Source organism: Arvicanthis niloticus, chromosome 6 (genome assembly GCF_011762505.2).
Source record: "Arvicanthis niloticus isolate mArvNil1 chromosome 6, mArvNil1.pat.X, whole genome shotgun sequence".
In the NCBI taxonomy this organism is placed as follows: domain Eukaryota; kingdom Metazoa; phylum Chordata; class Mammalia; order Rodentia; family Muridae; genus Arvicanthis; species Arvicanthis niloticus.
In genome coordinates this window covers 21,790,954-21,815,255 of record NC_047663.1, presented here as the reverse complement: position 1 = coordinate 21,815,255, position 24,302 = coordinate 21,790,954, and the positions used below count along the sequence as shown (strand labels likewise).

At 44.2% G+C, this 24,302-nt stretch overlaps 1 protein-coding gene across 1 annotated transcript in view; it reads right to left on the bottom strand.

Moving 5' to 3' along the window:
* Positions 1-24,302, bottom strand: part of Dnajc7 (DnaJ heat shock protein family (Hsp40) member C7) — a 35,984-nt gene that overhangs the window by 1,270 nt on the left and 10,412 nt on the right. The window contains exons 2-12 of the mRNA XM_034505688.2: positions 18,173-18,261; positions 15,012-15,136; positions 14,631-14,744; positions 11,967-12,041; positions 8,500-8,618; positions 7,050-7,203; positions 6,656-6,820; positions 5,837-5,928; positions 913-986; positions 452-598; positions 105-257 (exon numbers count right to left, since the gene is read on the bottom strand). Coding sequence (XP_034361579.1) covers positions 105-257; positions 452-598; positions 913-986; positions 5,837-5,928; positions 6,656-6,820; positions 7,050-7,203; positions 8,500-8,618; positions 11,967-12,041; positions 14,631-14,744; positions 15,012-15,136; positions 18,173-18,261 — 1,307 coding nt within the window. The remainder of the gene's footprint in view (positions 1-104; positions 258-451; positions 599-912; positions 987-5,836; positions 5,929-6,655; positions 6,821-7,049; positions 7,204-8,499; positions 8,619-11,966; positions 12,042-14,630; positions 14,745-15,011; positions 15,137-18,172; positions 18,262-24,302) is intronic.

Genomic DNA, 24,302 nt, shown 5'->3' with positions numbered 1-24,302 from the left:
CCCAGAGGGAAGAAGCCTTGGTAACTACAGCGGGGCTTATCTGGTGCTTTAGAAACCATGTCTTACAGGGACCATTTTCATTCCAGATGCCCAACCCAACTCACCACCCATATTCATGCCCTCCTCATCCAGGTCCTGTCCACTGTCATAACGAGTCTTTTTCTTGGGATCAGAGAGGATGGTAAAGGCCTCTCCCACTTCCTTAAACTTCTTCTCCTCCTCCTTCTGAACTTCGGCACTGGCCCCACTATGCCGATCTAGAGGAGGATTCAGTGAAACCAAGGACACATTAAAACAAAGTCTATTATTGTCCAAGTTTGGAATGTGGCACCTCCCACAATCTGCAGGACAGGGAGTCCAGCAACCCTCTTCCCACTGAAGAGCAAGCCTCCTGGGTGCCCGCGGCATCTGCACTGTGGGGTCTTCTGTGGCACCGCTCTGCAGTGCTCACCTGGATGGTGCATCAAGGCCCGCTTCCGGTAAGCTTTCTTGATCTCGTCCTCAGAGGCATTCTTGTCAACGCCCAGGATCTTGTAGTAATCTTTCCTCTTGCTCTTCTTCAGTTCCAGCTGTGCATTCTTAAGGAGCTGCTTGTGTTCTGGAGGGAGACAGGCGGCATCAGCAGACAGCCCAGCTGCCTAGAGGTAGAAACCTTGCTAACCACAACAGGGGCTCTTTTGGTGCTTTCTTCTGAATATATAGGAAGTGAGAATAACAGGGAGGAGCCAGAGCCAGCATACAGTTGCCTGACTGAGTCACACCCCAGGAACTCCTGGCTGGTTCCAGGCTAGTGACCAAATAAATGAGCTCCAAGCACGGTCCTACATGCTACCTCCAATAACCCACATTTAACGTTAGGGCCGAGAAGACCACAGCCCCTGGGCATCGTCTGCTGCCCCTTTGTCCTCATACCTTTCGTTTTCTCCGTCTGATACACTTTTTCATAGTCCCGCACAGCTTCTTCAAACTGCTCTGTGTCCATGTAACTGAGAAGGAAGTACAGGGTAATACAGCACTCAGACATAAATAGTAATGACCTGTGGGACCTTCTAGGGAGAAGGTATGGCTCATGCGAGAGATATACACTTCTGGTAGGATGTTTCATCAAACAGTAGAATCCCTTATCTAAAAAAATGAATTAACTCTCAGTTCCAAGGCAAAAAGCCTCCTGGCACTTGTACCCAGCCAGCAATCTCCTGTTCTAAGCAGGCAAGGGCTAAGGGGAAAGTTCTTGCTGTCACAGCACTGCCCACCAGGAAAGACAACGTGACAGCACCTACTTAACTGCTCAGAAACACAAGAGAAAAAGACCACGTGAGCAAACTGCTGTGAAAGAGCTTTGACATCTTCAGTGCCAGACATGCAGGGCCGGCTCCAACCAAGGCTACAAGTGGGGTTAGCTGAGCCACTAGAAGGATCAAGGTCAGGGTGGAAGCTGCTAGCAAACGCTTCCACTAAGATCAATCAATCTTAGAGGTAGAGGTGAGACAGAAGAAGGGACTCCCAGCACAGTCTTGTTTCTATTTCCATAGCACATAAGCAAAGAGGGAACCCTGGCCAAAACGGGAAGAGTACCAGGACTTTGGAAGTGCTGTTTCCCACAGAACCAAGTGGCACTCTAACGATCTGACGGCACAAAGTCTATTCTCTCCATCTGACAGACACAACATCTGCTAAGAATGGGAAGAGTCAGCACAGTGCAGCTAGCTGCTACACACCCAAGTTGGTCCACACTTCATCACACTAGACCATCTTAACACACATCAGCTTTGGAGGCCAGGGTAGGGAGACTGATACCAATGTGGCTGGCCAAAGAGAAGTTTGACATCTTAGGACCTCTAAATTTCTGGAAACACATTCATCTATGATTTATAAAAAAACAAAAACAGCCAGGCAGTGGAGGCAGAGGCAGGCAGATTTCTGACTTCGAGGCCAGCCTGGTCTACAGAGTGTGTTCCAGGACAGCCAGGGCTACATAAAAAAACCTTGTCTTGAACCCTCCCCCCGCCCATCCCCCCCCCACCCTCCACCCCCCAACCCCCAAAACAACCCAAAAAACAAAACACACAGACACACAACAACCCCAAAACAATGTCCATCCTGGGCACGGTGGCACAGTGCCTTTATTCCTAGAGTCAGGAGGCAGAGAAAGAAGGATCTCTTTGAGTTCAGGGATAGCTTGTTTGACATGGTGAGACTCTGTCTCAATAAAACCAAACCAAATAAAAACAGAAACAAAAAACACAATGCCCTACAGTCACAGGGTAACTAGGAACATAGAGAACTAATTCACTGGTCAAAGTGTCAAATAATCATAAGTACAGTAATTTAACACACATTGCCAGGTGGTGCACACCTTTAATCCCAGCACTCAGGAAGCAGAGGCAGGTGGACTCTGAGTTCGAGGCCAGCCTGGTCTACAAAGTGAGTTCCAGGACAGCCAGGGCTACACAGAGAAACCCTGTCATGAAACAAACAACAACAAACTGACATCTGAGTGACTGTCGTGATCACTAGGCCTACACATAATGTACTAAACAAGTGCCATGACACTGACTTGCATTCTTTTGTCGTTATTTTTTTGAGGTCTTTCTTGTTCTGTAGCTGAGGCTGAACTGGAACTTACTATGTAGCCCAAGCTGGCCCTGAACTGGCAATGTTTCTGTTCCTACCTTAGCTTGCCAAATACTGGGATTACAGGTGTGAATTGCCCAAAAGAACCTGAGTTTTTTTTCACATAAACTCAAAAATCTTTCCACATCTTTTAAATGTTGAAGAAAAGGTAGAAGAAAATAAGGCTTTAAGGGACAGAGGAAGAACCTCTCTTGTGCCAAAGAGGTGGCAAACAGCTCTCATCTGTCCAACTTCAAGGCTAAGATGAGTATGGTGGTCAAGCCTCTCTAGCAAGGTTAAAACTAACCACTGGCATGTTTTCACAGTCCAGTGCTTCTGGGGATTGTTGCTACATCCTTAGCCTACTATGCCAAAGTGTCCACTGCCCCACACTGGGGTGAAGTTTCAGAGGCAAAGCCACTCAGACACAAATAAGGAATTGTCAACAAAACAACTTCCGATTTTTGTTGGCTATAAACACACATACACACACAAAATCATCTCCTACTATCTCCTAGCAAACTAAGAATGCATGCCTCCTCATGTTTCCCACTCCCACAGTGCAGAGCATCAAGGGTAGTAGGTACCAGAGGATTCTGCTCTTTTGCTGTTAGAAAAAACTGCAAGGAATTTTATGCATTTTGTGTTGCTTCAAGCCTTCAGTTGGGTCAAAGGGTTGGGATCTATCTTCCTTCCTTCCTTCCTTCCTTCCTTCCTTCCTTCCTTCCTTCCTTCCTTCCTCCCTCCCTCCCTCCCTCCCTCCCTCCCTCCCTCCCTCCTTCCTTCCTTCCTTCCTTCCATTAATTTAATTTTTTGAGACATAGTCTCATGTAGTCCAGACTGGCCTTGAACTTTTTTTTTTTTTTTTTTTTGGATAGGATTTCTCTGTGTAGTCCTAGCTGTCCTGAAACTTTGTAGACCAGGCTGGCTTCCAACTTAGAGAGACTCACTTTGCCTCTGGCACCCATGTGCTGCAATTAAAGGTATGGGCCACCACGCCTGGCTGAACTTGTGAATTTTTAAGCATTCATCTTTAATCCCAGCACTTGGGAGGCAGAGACAGGTGGATCTCTATGAGTTTGAAGCCAGCCTGGTCTACACAGTAAGTTCTAGGACAACCAGGACTAAACAGAGAAACCCAGTCTCAAAAACAAACATTTAGTGTGTGTGTGTGTGTGTGTGTGTGTGTGTGTGTGTGTGTGAGTGTGTGTAGGTCAGAGTTCATTAATTCTTGGGATTCTTTCTTTCTACCACATTGATCCTGTGGATGGAGTTGAGGCTGCCTAGTTTGGTGGTGGTAGGCTCCTTTACCCACTGGGCCATCTCTGAGCCCAGCCTTGAACTTCTGATCCTCTTATTCCCTCTTTAGTGTTGGGGTGCAGACATGTGACAGCAAGCCCCTTTATAGAGTGCCAGCGACGGCATCTGTGCATGTTAGGCAAGCACCCTACCAGTTTCCATTCTCTTCTGTGGGGTAAGGGGCAGGGAGCTAGTAAGCTCAGGGCCTCAAGCATGCTAGGTAGGGTCTATAAATTAAGTTAGACCTCTAGCCCAAGCTTCCATTTCTGTGTGACAGTGGGTATGATTCTGAAATGAATAAGGGCTAGTCTCTCAGAAGTGATAATCCAATTCATGTGTGTCTTCACTGGACAGACTTAGTCATCCACTTAATTAAAAAAAAAAAAAAATCACATATACTAGTTTTTATATCTTAATGGTAAGGATCTGAGGGGCTCTGTACCACTGACCAGGGAGTTTCTGGCTCAAGCATTAGTAAGCAGTGCTTGTCCTCTGGACTTCACAGTTAGAAATAAATTGTGCATTGGAAAAATGACATCCAAGAACTTCCTTTTTCCTTTAGGATCTTTAAAACCAGTATTTCTGCCCCAGGCTGAGACAGCGGTGGGGTGGGGATACAGGGGGAAGAGGGGGATGGACAACCCTATAGGGCTGGGGAGACAGCTTGTAGTGTATAGCGCTTTCCTGGTGTGTATAAAAACACAGTAAAGCTGTATTGATGCTGGCCTCCACTTGGAAGAGGTAGAGACAAGAGGATGGCAAGTTCAATGTCACCTTCACTATATACATAGAAAGTCTGAGGCCAGCTTAGCCACTTTTAAAAAAGGGAAACAACAAAATCAAAACCAGGAAGTTCTTTTTTTCGAGAGCAGGAGGAAATGAAATGACGTTTTCTGTCCACCGTGCCAGGTGTTAAACTCAGAGCTGTGGTATGTGCATGTTTCTATGGGAAGGCAGGCTCACACTCACCAAGAACACATAATGGAGGCGGCAGGACTACCTTGAATGTTGGTCTTCACCTTCCACTTTGAGACAGGGTCTCTTTTTTTAGCATTGTATAATATGCCAGGCTAGTTGGCCTCTGAGCTGCTGGGGACTCTCCTGTCTGTCTCTCTCTATCTCACTGTAGGGGGTGCTGGGATTACAGACTTCAGACTATGTGGGTTCTGGAGATCTGATCTCAGGTCCCCCCCCCCCCCCCACTGGGCTGGCATCTCCCCACCAGTTCAGACTGGTTTAAAATTCATTCTATAGTCCACACTGGCCTTGCACTAACAGCGACTCTTCTGCTTCAACCTTATAAGCGCTAGAGTTACAGGCTATGTCACCACACCTAGCCAGAAGACATGCTTTTTGAGAGGTTCACTCTAGCCCTTGGTACTGTTGTCTGAAGAAACTTCTCTGGAGGATGGAGTAAAGAGTAAAATGAGCACCACTGAGCCAAGAGAGACTGTTTCACCTGTACTCTCCCTCTCCCTGCTCGAGACAAACAGCAGGCACACCTCAACTGTAAGAATACTCCTTCTTTTCTCTTCCAAGCACCGTACATCCATCCAACAAAACACTGGGTGAGCACTGACGTGCCAAGCACTGTGCCAAGTTAGAGCAGAAGTGAACAACACAAAATAAAATCTCAAAGGAAATGTATTCACATGTTAATGAAAGGAATCTGGGTCAGGCATCAGAGGAAACTTACTGACCGTGAGGGGCGTTAGACACAGGCATGGGAGACTGAGGGAGCGTGTGCAATCTCCTCCGCTGGAGGTCTATAAAGATAGTCTAGGACTGGAACAATCCCACCTAGAGGCAGGGGGAAGGACCAAATGACCTCACAACATCCCTGCATCTGTTTTGTCAATCACAACGCAATTCCCCTAGTTAACCAGCGGCAACCCGGTCCCTCCCAACCCTCCAGAGCACTCACCACTGAGCTCTTCTCAAGTAGGCTTTGACGTACGTGTCATCAAGTTTCACCGCATTTGTACAGTCTTCTATGGCATCTTCTAGTTTCCTAAGCTTCAGGAGGGAGGGATGAAGGGAGGGAGGGAGGGAAAGGGGGGGGGGGGAGAGAAATCACACTTCATATTGCCACTGACGAAGGGAGTCCAGACAACATGAACACAGATCCCTGTTCTATGTTCTTGGTCTTGGTCCCCAGGAAAGTTGGAGGGCTAAAGACAACACATTTCAAACTGTTTCTTTACTATGTGATAAAGGCCACACCATTACTGATTAAAGGACCTCTAGTTAGTGACTAACCAAAACAACAGGAGGGTGGTTCCTGCCCTCCACTCTTCCACGGACCAACTACAAAGACCAGAAAAGACTACAATTTTTAACTACTAGAATTCTACAGAACCTAATCTCTCTTTTATGGTGTACAGGCCCACAGGATGACTATGGTGGTCATTCTCAGCTACACATTCAGCAATTTACAAAAGCCTAACACTGTCAATTTCCTGTCTCTTTCCTGAAGTATATACAAGTTCTTATTCAAATGAGAAGTGACAACACTTGTTCAAATGGCACAGACCTGCTAGCTGTTCTCACAGGAGCAAAGAGACAACTGGGAAAGAACAGGAGAGAATGGCTGGCCAAGTTGCCTCAACACCACACACAAAAAGGGAAAGTCCATTTCTCAGATGGCAGTTCCTTACAGGATGAGGGGCGCCATTCTTTTATCTGGCTTACACTTGCTGAGCAGATCCCTGAAGACTTCTGACACCCCAGATCAAGTACTTACCTTGGAGTTAACCGTGCCCCGATTACAGTAGAGTTTAGCATTTGTTTTTATGTTGTTAGGATCTATCCCCAAGGCTTCTGTGTACAGTTCATATGCTAGCTTGTAATTGCCTTCCTTAAAGGCTTTATTCCCATCTTCTTTCTTGGCTTTAAGGGCTTTGGCATTCTGGAGAAAAGCAAGGGATGGTCAGGTCAGTCCAGAGCCTCAGCTCAGTCTCTCACTCTAGCCAGCGCTTCACTCTCTTCTCCTCCCACACTGCTAGGAGGGACTGAATCCAGGGCCCCAGGCATGACAGTGTGACACTTCACCCCTGAGCTATTGCCCTAGTCTCACGTCATGAGATATGAAAGGAAGTTTTATCCCCCACTTTCAGAACACCAGGATTAGAACTTACTCTACAAGCAACACAAGCCTTCTCATGGTCAGGAGCCATCCTGAGAGCCTGCACAAAAAACTGCACTGCCTTCTCAATACAATCTTCATAATAAAGGCAAAGACCCCGGACATACAGAGCATCAGCATTGGTGGAATCCATTCGTAAAATGTCACTGTAACAAAGAGGACACGTTCAGCTGTGGTGTACAATGTCTTGGCCATTCCCACCGTCTGTGGTGGTCAGACTGTTTCTCAATCACGGCTCTAGTATTCAAAGTTCATCCACAGGTGACTAGACTCCCAAGAGCAAACCTTGTTAAAATAAACTACCTCCTTTTTCTTTTTTTTTTTTTTTTTTTTTTTAATTTGTTCTCCCCATGCCCACCAGTGCTGGGGATTAGACCCAGGGCCTGGGACCTGACAAGCAAGCCCGTTACCGATGAGCCCATCCCTTCCCCCCACCAATCCTGCCCAACACATTCCTTCAGTCTCATAATCTTTTCTTTCTTGGTTTTTTGACACAGGGTTATCTGTATAGCTCTGGCTGTCCTAGAACTCATTCTGTAGACCAGGCTAGCCTAGAATTCTGAGAGATCCGCCTGCCTCTGGCTCCGAAGTACTGGGATTATAAGCATGCACCACCATGCCTGGCTATGTCATCTTTATTGGACTAGAGTAGGGGTGGATAAACTACTGCCCACAGGGCTAAGTCCTTTGTGTTAGTTTTATATTCCATTTTCCCCGCATACTTTGGTGATGGGTAATTTGTAATAGGGACTGAACTGAAGGCTTAGTACAAGCTAAGCACAAGTTCTACCTCTGAGCCATATAGCATGCCAAAGCTTGTGCCGTTGCCTCCCTACCACCCCATGGTACTGAGGATAGAAACCAGGCTACACAAGCATCTTCCAATTGAGCTACATCTCAACCTCGGGTCATGTACATCAAATTTGATGTATACTAACTCAGTTGTTACCTGTGGCTGCTTCTGCACTATTATGGCATAGGGCAGACCTAAGCAGGTTAAAGTAAAGACCAGGGACCGAGAAACGACACAGGAGTTACAATATGGATAGATAGTTCTCTGGAGGAGAAAGGACTGCATTCAAACAAACTCAGGCCAGTGAGATTACTCACTGGCTAAGAGCACTTGCTGCCAAGCCTGATGACCTAAATTCAGTTCCTAAGACCTTCCATAGACTAGAAGGAGAGAATCAGCTCCTATATGAAAACAGCTTAAACAAACTCACAGACTCATTAAATTCTTTCACACATGGCTGGAGCACCCATAACACTGATGCATCCCACATACCTTGTGGGTCTTGGATCTAACCTGCTTTAACCTTTGGCTTTAAACTCCGGGAAGGCATCAACAACCCTAGCCACCCACAACTCCCATGTAGCATGCAGACAGACAGCAGCCAGTAGTCCACTTTGCATCTCAGTAATAAACTGGCCAGACTGCATACCTGGCCACAAACTGTGCTTCTGGGTATCGACCAAGCATTGCTAAACATTCTGCTTTGAGGATTTTGAATCGATGGCAGGCAGGGGCAAATTCTAGGGCACGGTCCATGCAGAAAACAACCTAAAGGAAGAGGAAAGCAAGTAAGCTCTTCAACTTGAACTCCAGAAATGTCTTAACTTGAGCTTCAATGCTCAAAGACATCACTGTTTATTGGTACAGTATTATCAAAGCTTCTGCACACTCATCCAACGAAGACAGTGGAGTCACACAACGACAGCTAACACTAAGTACATCATTATCTGTGGAATTGATAAGTGATATCATTACCTTTATTTTAGTGATGAGAAGACTAAGGAACAGAGAACAAAGCAAGGCTCTAGGTCACCCAAGTTCCATTTTAAACACAGTAGGATGCCAGAGCCTCTAACCTTAACCAAGAAAGCAGCCTCCATGGTGAGCCCTCCCACAGTGACTACAATCAAAGCTCACATTATTCTCGCAAACACCGTTATTTACTATTTTACCTGGCAGGCTTTAGTTGTTAAGTGAGACAAGAACAGGGAAAATAACCTGGCACAGAGTCAGAGTTGCACGCATAACAGAAATTGCTGCACTCTTCCTTTTCCCATGGCAACAGCTTCCCATATTTAAAAGACAGGGGGAGGAAGATGAGCCTGGAGAGATGGCTTAGATGTTAAGAGCACTTGGTGTTCTTCCAGAAGACATGGGTTCAATCCTCAGAACCTACATGGTGGTTCACAACTGTCTGTAACTTCAGTTCAAGGGATCCAAACAAAAGGTATTCAATGCTCTACTCTGGCCTATAAGGGTTCCAGGCATCCACATAGTACACAGACATACATGGAGGCAAAATATTCATACAAATAAATAAATGTTTGGAAACATTTAAAAAGACAATTTTAGTGTGTAGCTCTAGGTGGCCTACAACTCACCATATAGTTCAGGCTGTCTTGAACTCACAGAGATCTAGCTGCTTCTGCCTCCTGGGTGCTGGGATTAAAGCACATCTTACTACTGGGATGGCCTGTTACACTCATTTCAGTATAGAAATTCCACAGTGCACTAGTCATCTGTAAGGACTCTAGTGGATGACACATTACTCTGACCACCAGGCTGTTCTGTGTAAATCCCAGGCCAGTCTCTCTCACACCTACCAAAGCTACAGCGAGCTCCCTGTCAGTCACACAGCTTGCCATGAATTCATCCTTTTTCTACAACTTTGTTCTCTGAGCTCTCATTTCTTATTTAGCTGCTATTCTGGGATATCCTCACTAAATCACATTCTCCCTAAGAATAACAAACCCAAGGAGAAATTGCACTTAAGGGACACCATTACCTCAAAGACTCTGAGTATGAATTCTAAAAGCAAGGAAAGGTAACTTTCATCAATGTAGACTGATATAATGGCATACTCCATAACTCTAAGAATGCATAATATTCCATGTACTACTGCAGAAAGACCTCCAAGACCTATTCAGAGGGGGAAAAAGGTATGTAATATGAACAGTATGCTATCTTTCATGCAAACAAAACTAAAAATCAGTATTTGATGTATGTACAACAACACGGTACAAGAAAGCAGCTGAGATCCAGTTCAGCGGTAGAACGTGACACTGGGCTCTACTCCAGCACTGGGGACAGGGAGCAGAGCAAGAAGAGGCAGACCAGAAGGCCTGCTTCATGTTTGTTTGCACTAAGAGGGCCTATTTAAAAACTGGGATTAAAACCACAAGCAAGATGGGTACAATGGCAAGCAGAACTCTCTAAGTTCAAGGCCAGCCTGGTCTACAAAGCGAGTTCCAGGACAGCCAGTGCTACATAGAGTCCTTGTCTCAAAAAACCCATAAGCAAGAAAGAAAACACTGAGCTGTTCACTGACACCTTCTGTCCTGGCAATACAAGACAAGATGGTGCTCCTTTAGTGGCACAGGTCAATGGAAGTTCTAAGGACAGTAATGACAACTGAGGTACAAAGAGGAAAAGCCAGTGGAAAATTGAGCAGCCACGCCTTTTGGCTTCACAAGGACGATGTTCTATGCAGAGCTGGCTCTGCTCGTCGTGAGGAGCATCAGTGGAGGCTCAGCAATGCTCACTGCCACCCCCCACCATGTCCCTAGTAGGGACAGCTGCAGGCAAAGAAGATCTTTGTTTCTTCCAAGTTCATCTGTTCCCCCTGCCAGGATCATAATTCTTCATTTGTGACATCACCATGAGCTAGGGTGGGGGGGCTGGGATGTCAGAAACAGAGGATTCTGTCACAAACTCAGGACTCTAACTCCAGAATGAGCAAGAGAGAAAAGAAACCCAAAAGACTGCCTTTCAGGACAATGCTTTTGCCTATGTGAGCCTCAGAAAAAAACGTGACAGTAGTTAGAACTGCTCTCCCAACAGTCGTGCACACACGCGCACACACACACACACACACACACACACACACACACACTCACTCACACACGAATCACACTACAAAGACATTCTGATTATTAAAACCAATGGGCAGAAGACAGTAAGTTAATGTTGGGAATCTGCATAAACTCGTTGGATATATTTATTCCCAAATAAAAGCCCTCACGGTATACGAGTCAAAAAGGATGCTTGCTTGTTCCCCAAAACATTTCCTGAACACCTGCTGCAAATTCCTACAGATGATGCACCAACTCCTCCCTTGGCCTAAAATCACCTTGTTGAAGGAACCCACAAATCTCCTGATGAGGATTTCTGACTGGTGTCAATCTTCTGCTTCCTACTTTGATTCTTTAGTGAAAGCTAGTTCTCACTACTATCTAAGAAACAGAAAGATCTATGCTTTAGGCTTAACTCCAAGATCTAGAAAAATCCTAGAAGTTTCACACTTGTTCCCTACTTCAGATACATCGACCCCTTTAACACAGACTGTCAAAACCTGCCACATACTGTGAAGCTTATTCAAGCCTAACACCAGGCTGGGCAGAGTGGCAGCAGAGGACTGCCAACTTTCAGGCCAGCTTGAGCTACACACAAGAACCAAAATAACATCAAAAAGGTAGCAGAGGTTCATGCTGTAATCCTAGCACTTTGAAGCTGAGGCTGGCCAGCTGCGGAGAAAGGTGATGGTAACAGGTTACACACACTCCAGAAATGTAACAAGGCTTTCTCACTACTCTTATTTATAGCATCTACTCCATTAGAAGCAAGTTTAACCTCATATTCAGATAAACATGGATTATTCAACCTTAGTATTTACTTCCAGCTCTGTGACACTACCTGACATAACCAACAAGAATAATATAAGCAAGCTGATTTTTGCTCCTTATTAAAAAGCCAAATAAAATTAAGAAATAAAGTAACTTAGCAAAAAATACTTCTAAGAGAGAAAGTCAAAGCCAAATTCGAATGACAGTGTGCTAGTCTAGGTTGTTCTGTATTACTGCAGCAGAGGAGGGCAGGCTCCAGTCACTTCCACCTTACCTTCCGGAAATCTCGCTTTTCAAAATCCACTTCTGCTATTTTCTCATACTCCATGACTGCATTGGCGTTCTTGAACTACATGGGGGGGTGGGGAAGAGATGAAGTTTAGGTTGAACAATTGTTAAAGTCACTAAGACTCTGATGAATTCCTTCTTTCAAGAATATCACTGAAGCAGGGTGTGATGGTGCACACCTTTAATCCCAATACCCAGGAGGTAGATCTCTGAGTTCGAGGCCAGCTTGGTCTACAAAGCAAGTTCAGGACAGCCAGGGATACACTGAGAAACCCTGTCTTGATAAACCAGAGAGAGAGAGAGAGAGAGAGAGAGAGAGAGAGAGAGAATGAGAGAGAGAATGAGAGAGAGAATGAGAGAGAGAATGAGAGAGAGAATGAGAGAGAGAATGAGAGAATACGAGAATATGAATATATTACTGAGACCAGGTGTGGTAGCACACACCTGTAATCCCAGCACTTGGAAGAGAGGAGGCAGGTACATTTCTTTGAGTTTAGGGCCAGCTACAGTTATGCAGCTACTTAGTGAAACCCTAACCGAAAAAGAAAGAAGGAAAAAAAAAGAACCACATTGAAAAGCCAGGCATGGTGCTACATGTCTGTAATGCCAGCACTTAGGGGGAATAGCAAGTTTGAGGTTAACCTGGATTACACAGTGAATCAGATACAGATACAGAGAGACCTGATCTAAAAATCCAGTAAAGGGCATGGGGTGGGGGGGAATGGGGCAGGGAAAGATGGCTCAGTGTTTAAGGGCTCTTGCTGCTCTTCCACAGTACTGAGTTTAGTTTCAGCACCCATGCTGGGCAGCTTGTAACTCCAGCCCCAGGGGGATTTGATGCCCCTCTTCTGGCTTCAGTAGGCACAGGTATATAGTGGCATGCGCGCATATACATATATGTGTGTATATGTATATATGTATGTGTGTGTGTGTGTATGTATGTATGTATGTATGCATGTATGTTAGGGAGATGACTCAGTGTGTAAACATTTACCATACAAGTGTGAAGACCTGAGATCAAATCCCATAACCCATGTTAAAGCAGACATGGCAGTGTGCACATATAAACCCAGTGCTGCTAAGGAAGGAGGGGTCAGGAAAAACAGACTCTCCAGTAGCTGGAGTGTCAGTCAGCTGAGAGTGAGTACAGAGCAAGCAAGCATGTGACCCTATCTTGCTGGTCACTGTAGTGTCCACTTTAATCCCAACCCTTGAGAAGCAAAGGGCAGCCTGGTCTATATATCCAGCTCTAGGTCATTCACAGGCACATAGTGAGACTCTTGTCTCAAAGACAAAAAACTAGAGACAGTTTCAAACAAGGCAGATCATGAAGAATGATCTTTCAGGCAATAACCCTGACCTCCAACATGACTGCCAATACAAGCCTTTCCTCATACAAACAAGAGCACATAGACACATAAATTTAAAAAAAAAAAAAAAAAAAAAAAAAAAAAAGAGCCACAGCTGTGGTGCATGACTTTAACCCCACCAGTTGGGAGGAAAAGGCAGGTCGATCTCTGTGAGTTCAAGGCCAGAACTGTATACAGCACAAATTCCAGAACGGCCAGGGATACACTGAGAAATTCTGCCTCAAAAAACCAAACCCCCCACTCGAAGGAAAATAAGAATTAAACATTTCCTTTAAAAGCTGGTGACAGAGGCTGGAGAGATGGCTCAGCAGTTAAGAGCACTGGCTGCTCTTCTAGGACTTGGGTTCAATTCCCAGCAACTCACAATGGTAGTTCACAACTGTCTGTAACTCCAGTTCCAGAAGGTCTGATACTCTCACAGCAATACACATAATATTAGTGACAAATAGACTCTTCCAGCACGGAGACAATGAGGCCAGTTAGCCTGGGCTACGTGTATCATGTAGCCTGGGCTAGCCTTAAAACTTGTTCTGTAGCTGCAGATGGTCTTGAACTGATCCTTCAGTTTCCACTGTCTAAGTGCTGGGGTTACAAAGTGTGCACCACCACATATGGTTTTATTGGGAATGGGGAACAAAACCAGGGCCTCATCCACAGTAGGCAAGCACTTTCCAGTGAGGTATATTTGCAGCCTTGAGACCTTATCTTTTAAAAGAAAATTAAAAAAGGATAAGACCCAAATTTTTTGTTTAATGTGGACTTCCTATCAGGAAGACAGGAGACACAGAATGAGTTACAGAAAATATGGACAACTTAAGCCAGGGGTTGGACAGTTCTGAGATGCTCACTCAAATGCATCTAGGCACCCACTACACGAAGGTGGAACTGAAAGATGTGTGCTTCCAGCTTAAGTCATGTCTGAACATACACCAGTTCTTTCTGACAGCACTAAGGTCTGAAACCCAGACTCAGAACATGCTAGACAAATGCTCTCTCTGTAACTGAGCTACACGGCAGCTTTGACTTTGTCCAAATGCTTTAACGTTCTTTAACTTAATTCCTTGAAGCATTATGCCTCTTTGCCCAGTCATCTCAGAAGCTTGCCACTCTGTACGGACTGAAAACTCATTCAACAGGTAAGGAAACAGAGTCCCAGAGACTTGCCCAAAGTCGGCTCAGTGTGGCTGCTGGTGAAGTGGGACTGTCAGTCCTGCCACTGGGTCCCTATTTTTTCCAGAACCACTGCTCCACCACCTCTCATAGGAACACATCAGACCCACCTCCTGCTGTGCCTGGGCATTCTTATGATCCAGTTCTAGGGCTCTTTGGAAACTACGACAAGCTGCCATTGCATTCCCAAGTGAGAGGTGGCACTTGCCTTCTCGGAGGTGTCCCTAGAAGAAAGAGCACAGAGGAAGAAAAGGAACATGACTGCACAGGCAGAAGGAAATCAATACAACAGCAAACAGTCTAGATACCAACACGCAGCAAAAAGGCAGGGCAGTGGTTCTCAGTGAGAGCACTCAATCTTCAGTGGACACCTTCACAATTAGCTTCACAATTAGGACATGGTTGTGGGTGTGGAAATGCTCCTGATGGGCAGCAGCTATAGGGCAGAGATACTATAGAGCATTCTTCTACAGTAGAGCTCCATTACATACCCGGACAAAACCGTCATCCAACCTCACTGACTGCTGCGCATCTCCCAGAGCTTCCCGGAACCGTCCAAGCATCATCAATGTAGCCGCTCGATTACCGTAATAGCTGGCATTTTTAGGACACATATCTACAGGACAAATAATAGAACATTAAAAAGCTTGGCACAGAGGGCTGGAGAGATGATGGCTCAGTGGTTAAGAGCACTTGTTGTTCTTACAGAGGACTTGGGTTTGAGTTCCAGGACCTTCGTGGTGGCCCACGAGCATCTGTAATGCCAGTTCTATGAGATCCAATGCCCCCTTTGATTTTTGTGGGTACCAAATGTGCATGTGGTACACACACATACATGCAAAACACTCAAAACACATAAAAAAAAATCAAAAATATAAAATATGTAAAAAGAAAGTTCATGTGGGTATAGTAGTTCATGCTTTAATCCCAGCACTCCAGAGACAGCAACAGCAGATCTCTAGAAGTCTAAGACCAGCCTGGTCTACAGAGCCAGTTCCAAAGCAGCCAAGGCTGCATAGTGAGACAAAAGGTCAGCATGGGCTACTGATTGTAAGTAAAGGCTACCTACCAAAGGACTATTTCACAGGAGACCTAAAGAGATGTTTCAGTAGCTAAACTTGTCATATAGTGTGAGTATCCACATCAAGGTCTCCAGAAGCCAAGTAAATCCTGGGCAAGCATGGTGACCTGTCTGGAACTCCAGCCTGGAAGGGAGAGAATGGGACCTCCAAACAAACTAGATATCAAGACCAACGACTGAGCCACTGCCTCCATGAATAACACAGAAAAGCAATCAAGGATGATCCCCAACATCAACCTCGGGCCTCTACATGGTCACACACACACACACACACACACGCACACACGCACACACGCACACACGCACACACGCACACACGCACACACACACACACACCACAAAAGTGGGGCAAAAAAAAAAAAAAAAAAAAAATCAAACATAAACATGTTGAGGGGAACAGGGCATAGGAAGCTAAAGCAGGATTTCTGACAGTTCCAGGCCAGCCTGTTTCAAATGAAATATCAGAGCCAGGCACACACCTTTATCCCAACACTCAGAGGCAGAGGCAGGAAAATCTCTGAGAATTCCAGGACAGCCAGGGCTATTAAGCAGAGAAATTCTGTCTCAAAAAAACAAAAACAAAACCAAAACCAACAAACAAAAAACATTAAAATGATTTTGAGATATCTCATCACAGGCAAAGTGACTATCATCAACAAAGTTGACAATAACTGTGGAGAGGATATGGAGAAAACATTCACTGTGGGTGGGGGTGCAATTTAATACAGTCAATGTGGAAATCAATTTGGAGAGTTCTGAAAAAAACTTAAAAATTAAGTTCCACAAGAGACAGTTCTTTGTTTCCTGGCATGTGCGTACCCAGAGAACACTACATTTTATGACAGAAGTGGGGTATCCTCACCTTTACTGCTGCTGCTTTACTGACCACAGTACCAACTGGAATAAACCTAGACAGCCATCAACGGATTGATGGATAATGGAAATCTGGCACGCAAATTACACACACACACTATATATATATATATATATATATATATATATATATATATATATATATATAATGAAATGGTATCTTGTTCTGCTCTTAAGAAGAATGCAGTCACAAAAATGGAAGATCTTAGAAGGTATAATACTAGGTCACACAATCTCAGAAAGAGAGAAAAACTATGGGCTCCCTCACATGTAGATCCTTAATCTGTAACCTATATACACATATAAACAAATGTGCACGTAGGTAGAGTGTAACATGCAGAAAGAGAGCAAGAAAGGGCAACTCTCTGGCCCAAGTAGAAACCGAATGCAGGTAATGGCATGAGCTGTGGAAGAGGGTATAAACCTCATTTTCCCCCCTAGTTCTAATTGTATCACAGAGTTTTTTGGTTTTGGTAGTGGTTAAGTTTATTAAAAGTGTATTTGACAGCAAAAGGGTAAAAGCCTAACGTGAAGCTCTGCAGCTTCAGAGTGCCTCTTGTAACTATAAAGTTTGGTTAATTTCAGCATGTTACGTTTTTTATTTTCAAGGTTTTTTTTTTTAAAACAAACAAACAAACAAACAAAAAAACAAAGTTAATTTTTAAAAACAGAGCCAGCCTCAGTAGGTAAAGGCACTTGTCATTAAGCCTGATGACCCAAGATTTCATATGATCCACATGACTAAAGGAACCAACAGCTCCAGCAGGCTATCCTGAGTTCCACACACATGCCATAGCAAGCACGTATATATGCGCTCACGAGGGCACGCGCACACATACTCACATGCGCACACACACTCACATACACACACACACACACACTCACACAAATAATAATGATAAAAGGCTGAGGAGTAAACAGGGAGTAAAGGCAGGTGGAGTGCAGGACTGCACAGAACCCCCTCCCATGCTAACATTCCCTTTAAAGACCACCACAGGCAGCCTAGAAGAGCAATGATGCTTCCAGTTTTAAGGTTACAGCTCTAGGCCGGGCAGTTGTGGCACACGCCTTTAATCCCAGCACTTGGGAGGCAGAGGCAGGCGAATTTGAGTTCGAGGCCAGCCTGGTCTACAGAGTGAGTTCCAGGACAGCCAGGACTACACAGAGAAACCCTGTCTCGAAAAACCAAAAAAAAAAAAAAAAAAAAAAAAAAGGTTACAGCTCTAGGGGCTGGTCTGTAGTACAAAGGGAGAGCCTTTTTACACAGGCATTCACAAAGGTCCAATTTTATCCCCAGCACCACACCACAGCATAACACAGGAGAAAAGTGACAGCTTTGAACTGCCCTTTTGGGGTAGAAAGGGCCAATGTGCTTAGTGAACTATGGCGAGTTTGTGACCCGCATGTGAGCTCAATGCTGTCTATGTTCACGGCCATCTTCAACTATAAGCAAGTTCAATGATGGTCTACATGAAACTGTCATAAAAGTAAATAAAATAGGCTGGCATGTTAAGAACATGGAGATAAGACTCATTTCTGTTTCTGAGGATAGAGAAGGAAGCACCACTCATCAGATGCATGTGTGTGGGCATCACTGTAGACAGAGGCACTGATCCCAGGATGAGTGAGTCGTGCTGTGAGCTCAGCAGGTCACTAAGAACATCTGGCAAGTCAATCACCCGCTGTAATCCTCCTTACCTATGGCTTTTGTGTAATAGTTATAAGCTTCGTTGTAGTCCTTCTTAGCATAATATGCATTCCCTTGTTCCTTGAAGGATTCTGCTTCCCTGAAAAGGAAAAGGAAAAGTCACACCACTGTACTTCAGGGATGAGCTCAGAAGAGCCAAGCTTCATGTTAGTGTGATACTGGAAATGATTTATAGATCTGTCCAACAGGCCAATAGACCCAAAAGAGGTCCAATAAAATAATCCAATCCATCCACAACCTATTCAGACACAAACAAAATCAGGAAAACTCCTTTCAGTTGGGTTTAGTAGTTCACACCTGAAATCCCACAGTTTGGAGAGGCTGAGACAAAAAAACTGCTGGGACTTTGGGGCCAGCCTGTGCTACAGAGCAAGACTGTGTTAACCCACCAGGTCTGGTATCAAATGCCTACAATCCTAGCACTTGGGATGTAGAGTCAGGAGATCAGGATTTCAAAGCCAACCCTGGTTACACATCAAGTCTGAGGACATCTGTATTATCTGAGATCTAGTCTCAAAAAACAAAAGCAGCGGCTGGAGAGATGATCCTCTTGCAGAGGACCCAGGTTCAGTTCCAAGCACCCACATGGTGGCACACACCCACCTGTAACTCCAGCTGCAGGGGATCCAATGTCCTCTTTTGACATCTGAAGGCATCAGAAACACAAGCCATGCACATCCATACTCATAGGCAAAACACTCATACACATAAAATAAAAATATATATTAAAAAAATTTTTAAAAAGAACCACAAAAAACAGGCTGGAGCGATGTCTTGGCTCAGCAGTTGCGAGTACTGGCTGTTCTTTCAAGGTCCTGAGTTCAATTCCCAGCAACCATCTGTTGCTCACAACCATCTGTAATGGGATCTGATGCCCTCTTCTGGTGTGTCTGAAGACGGTGACAGTGCACTCATAAATAAATAAATAAATAAATCTTTTTTAAAAAAACAAACACATATGATTAGTTAAGTGAGCCACTGAAAGCCAGTACTGAATTTTCCAGTATGTAACAACTACTGCCTTTTTTGTTTTGTTTTTTGAAGGGCTGGGTTTAAGACAGTGTTCTAACATGTAGCCCAGGCTGGCCTTGAATTTGTGGCAATTCTGTTGTAGCCTACCAAGTGCTAGGATTATAAACTTGTGATACTTCAATATTTGCAAACTTCTAGAAAAAACATTTGTAGGTAATTCCACTGGGGACAACTGACTTCTCAGTATGAAATGGGACACAGCCTCAAGAATCTTAAAAATTCAGTTTCCCAAAAGTGATTTGCCCATTTGTCACTGGAAGAACAGTTGAAGTGTGCGACCAAGGAGTGAAAGCACACTGTGTAAGATGGAAGACAGAGCAAAGGTGACAGCAGGGAGTCAGACACTGGAGGAAGTGCTTATCTCTCGGCTCCCTCTTCCCACCACGTTCTGCTGTATGGTGCTTGTTGACCTTTTCACCGTCCATCTACCAGCTGGGCTCAAGCCAAGACATGACAAACAGCATTTGAAAAGAGCAAACTAGAAAACGCTCTCAAAAGCACCCAGAGCAGCTGGGCATGGAGGCACACAGCTTTAATTCCAGCTCTCAGGAGGCAGAGGCAGGTGGATCTCTGTGACCCTGAGGCCAGCCTTGTCTATATAGTACATAGTAAGCTCCAGGCCAGTCAGGGCTACACAGTAGAACCTGTCTCAGAGGGGAAAACAAGAAGTACCTCAAAACATTCTATTTCCCAACTCGAATGACAGATGATTCTTTACTGCAACATAAGTATTTAAGCATGTTTCTTTTAAAGATTTTTGTTTCCTTTCCTATTTGCCATAGTCATATAAGAAAAAGGGAAATCAGTTCAGGGTTGCCTACAAGAGAGACAAAAGTCATAGTTTTTGGTGTCCCACTCTAGTACTGGGGACCCAACCCAGGGATCTGTACAGGACAGCACTGTGCCACTGACTACATCTCCAGCAGTAACAGTTCACTGGTGATGACACGGGAGATTGCAGCTTGATCCTATGACCAGCAACGGAGAGATTTGTGGTCATTTTTTACATATTTCAAACTACAAACTGGCAAAGCTCCGTCCATTTTCATTTGTCCCAAACACTGTTCTGTTAAGTCCCACTGACATAGAAAGACTGCTGGAAGAAAGGAGGAAAATGGGTGACCTACTAATGCTGACAGATTTAAATTCTGCTGGATAGAAATCTGCCTAAAAAATCTCATTCTACTAACTGTCACAATGCTATAAAAAGGCCATCTGCTACTAAAAGGACCCAGGAACAGCCTCCCTCACCTGCAAGACTTAAGAGTCTCAACTGAAATCTTTCAATGCAATATACAAAACTCCTTTAAATATAAATTAAGCAAAGTGCTATAAAAACTCTAGGAAAAGCTTATGTTTTAAGAGCAGACATGCCAAGAGATTCCATGGGCTCCCCCTAAACTGGATTCTAGAAGCTGAAAAAACTCTGGCATAGATACTAACCCATCTGCAACTAAAATCTAGCTGCTTCTTCAGTCAGCAGTGACTAAGAATAGCCAGATCCTTGAGGAAAACCAAAGCATCCAGCCACTGTGCCAGCAGCACAAGCTTATTAGTAACAAGAAACAGGACCCAGAGCTACTGGTTGGTGGTCTTTCCTCACCACTGCTCCCATGGTGCCTAGCGCACTGCTGGCTTCTAATGTAAACCAAATGATGAGTTCAGTGGAAATCACTAACAGGTATGTAAGCCATGTAATTTCATGCACAACTAGCCAACTTGGTAAGTCTCACTATCGTGTGCCCCACCCCTCCTCAAGAAATTCAAGTCTCAGGTTTAAATAACCTGCCCAAGGTCAGGGAGTGACCATGTTTGTCAGAATCCAAAGTCATATATAATATCTAAGCTTTCTAATGCTCACTTCCGCAATACTGATAAAAAGTTTTAAACTCATCTGTACTATTGGAAGTGAGGCAAGGGTAATAAAAACTTCTTTAAACTAAGACACAAAACAGCTCTGGTGTGAAAAGTCTGTCCTAGGACTGAAACCTGGATTTACTCAAGCATGAGGTCCCTAAGAATCAGTCACAGAGGAATGGGGCTCCTTTTTCTTTAAGATGCAAGACCCAGTGGATGGACTTTGCCTCCCCCAAGAAACGCATTTCATTTTAGTAACTGGTGAGTAGATTCCATTCTAGAGGAAACAAAGCAAGTAATGTAGTGTCAGCCCACAGTAAAAAGAACAAGAATTGTGTTGTGACAAGTTGCTGTGTTTTTAACCTCACATTGCACATCAGGCCAGAATTAGCTATTCCCAGAGTTTCATGAAATGGACTTATTTTCATAGAAACATAGCTGATTAGCAGCTGCCTAGACAACAGGCTTAGGCACTTGGTGCTTTTAGGCTGAATGCTTATTTTTTGTATCCAGGTCCTATGTCCAAAGAGGAGTCTATCATTTTGGGACCTCCCCAACCTCATGGACAAGACCAACAGGCCTGACCCTGAGACCAGCAGAGGAAAAAGGGGAATCTTTGGAATCTGTCGAGATCACATCAGGAACAATTCCAGAGCCAGAAAATTCAAGTCCTGAGAAAAGCTGAAGCTATTCACGCTACCCTTACAGCAAAGTGACTGCAGGGTGAGGTGTCAAGGTGGGTCTGGCAAAGAAGAGTTAGTTAACCCTGGGAATGAGGGCAACATGGAGATGGCATCTGCCACTGCTTCCAGGGTTATTAATTCATTTGATAACTAAATGAGATTTCAATATGAGCCTGCTAAAACATATCAGTACCGAGGAAGGAAGACTTGAGACTGTTTTCTATGGGCATGACATTAAATTTGCAGGTCTCTGCAGGCAAAAGTAGGTGGATCTCTGTGAGTCTGAGGGTAGCCTAGTCTACACATAGGGAGTTTTAGGCCAGTCAGGGCTATCTAGTAAAATCTTGGCTCAAAAAAACCAAATAAAACAAACAACAAAAACCCAAAACTAAGTTCAGATTAGACTCTAAAATATCCACATGCAGAACTGGCCTGATGGTATAACAACTGTAATGCATCTCTTGTGCTTTTAATACTTCCAATCAAGACTGCACAGGTCTTCTGAAGTAATGCTGTGGTGAGCCTTCCACTTGTCTTCCAACAAAGAAAGCAGTAGTCACGCACCGCAGTCATGCAGGGAGGTACCACAGTAAGGGCATAGGTCTCATCACTTTCTACAAGCCTTTTCTTTGTTTTCATTTGCTATTATCTGCTTAGCCCAAGGCTGACCTCAAGTTCACTGCAAAGCCAAGAGTGACCCTGAATTTTTGGTCCTCCTACCTCAATGTCCTAAGTTGTGCCACTGCACCCATCTTAATTTATGCTGGATTGAACTCAGGACCTCATGTGCATGCAGAGCCCAGCCTATGTTCTTGGGTCTCTTCTTTTGTTTGGTTTGTCTTCGAAACTTTTACTTTTTAAACATTTTACTTTTTTCCCCAAGATAACTATGCATGAGGTAAAATATAATATTCCAATAAACGTATACACCATTGCAATGACCATAGAATATTTTATTTTTTTACTGGGAACTAAAATACTGTACCACTGAGCTGTATCACACTTTTCCTTATACTTGTTAGAGTCAGGATCTCACTAATTGCTCAGGTTGGACTTGAATTCCCAACTCAGCCACTTAAATAGCTTGAGGTTGTAGGCCTTAGACACCAGGCCTGGCTACATAAAACTAGCTTATCCAATTTCCCATCCAATCCTTGGGTCAACTCCAAACATTATAAGCACAACAGCTCTGATTCAAAGATGCTGGAAATGATTCTGCTGTGAATCACTAACAACCGATCCTGTTGAAAACAGAACAGAACCAAAACTCGGGGCCGGTGAGACAGCTCACACAGGAAGGAGAGAAGCAGTTCCTACAAGTTGTCCTGTGACATCTATACTGATGTATGGTGGCACATGCACAGGTGAAAAAAAGTGAGCAAACATTCTTTTCTTCTTTCTTTCTTTCTTTCTTTCTTTTCTTTTCTTTCTTTCTTTTTTTTTTTTTTTTTTTTTTTTTTTTAGATTAGGCCTCATTATGTAGCCTTAGCTGGCCTGGAACTCAATATGTAGACCAAGCTAACCTTAAACTCAAGAGATATTCATCTGACTCTGCTTCCCCAGTGCTGGGATTAAAGGAGTGTGCCACCACGCCTGGCCGCAAACAGAGTCTCTGCATGCATTCAAATGGTCACTCCCAGATCAGCACCCTTCTTGACAAAGGTGGGGAAACTGAATAGTCTTCTTTTTGTATACATTGCTGTTTTATGATGTATTTTTTTTCACCAGTCAGAAAACTGCAGCCTTGAAAACCCACCGCATCCACACTGCATCTGTTAAAATCTGTGTGCCGGAGTCTGTAGGAATACTCTCTGTATCTGCTGCTACTAATTATTCCCACAAGTACTGCCAAAAAACCATTTGGTATTACAAAGTTCTTAGCAGGATCATGTGATTGAAGACAACTTAGGCTTATGATCCCCGCCCTACTTTGCACATTTATAGCTCACTAAATTAAAAATACATTAATTAAAAATACATGGCTGATGTTGCAACACACCCTAACACAGGTGCCTATAAAAATGTCCATTTTCTCTCTAAATACCTCCAAGATAAACACTAATGCAATTCTGCCTTAGGTCAACTTAACTTTTTAGCAATTACAAAGACATTGAAAAACTTCAATCAGCCTCTGTCAGATACTAAATTCACTGGATGGCAGTTTTTAAACCTCCTTAGGCTGACAGGATGGTTCAGGGGGTAGACACTTGCCACAAAACCTGATTTTGATCCCTGGGACCCACATAGTAGAAAGAGAAAACTGATTCCCCAAAGTTGTCCTCTGACTTCCACACGTGTGCCACAGACTGTGCACACACACAAAAGTGCTCACAGCAGCCACATCTACCCCACAGGTAAGAGCTTTTTAAAATGAAGTTTTTAATGTGTAAAGGTGTTTTCTATCTGTACGTGTACCTGGGCCTCACTTGTGTGCCTGGTGCTCTCAGAGGCCAGAAGAGAATTCTGATCCCTTGTAACTGGAGTTATAGGCAGTTGTCAGCTGTCATCTGAGTGCTGAGAACTGAACCTGTGTCCTCTGGAAAAGCAG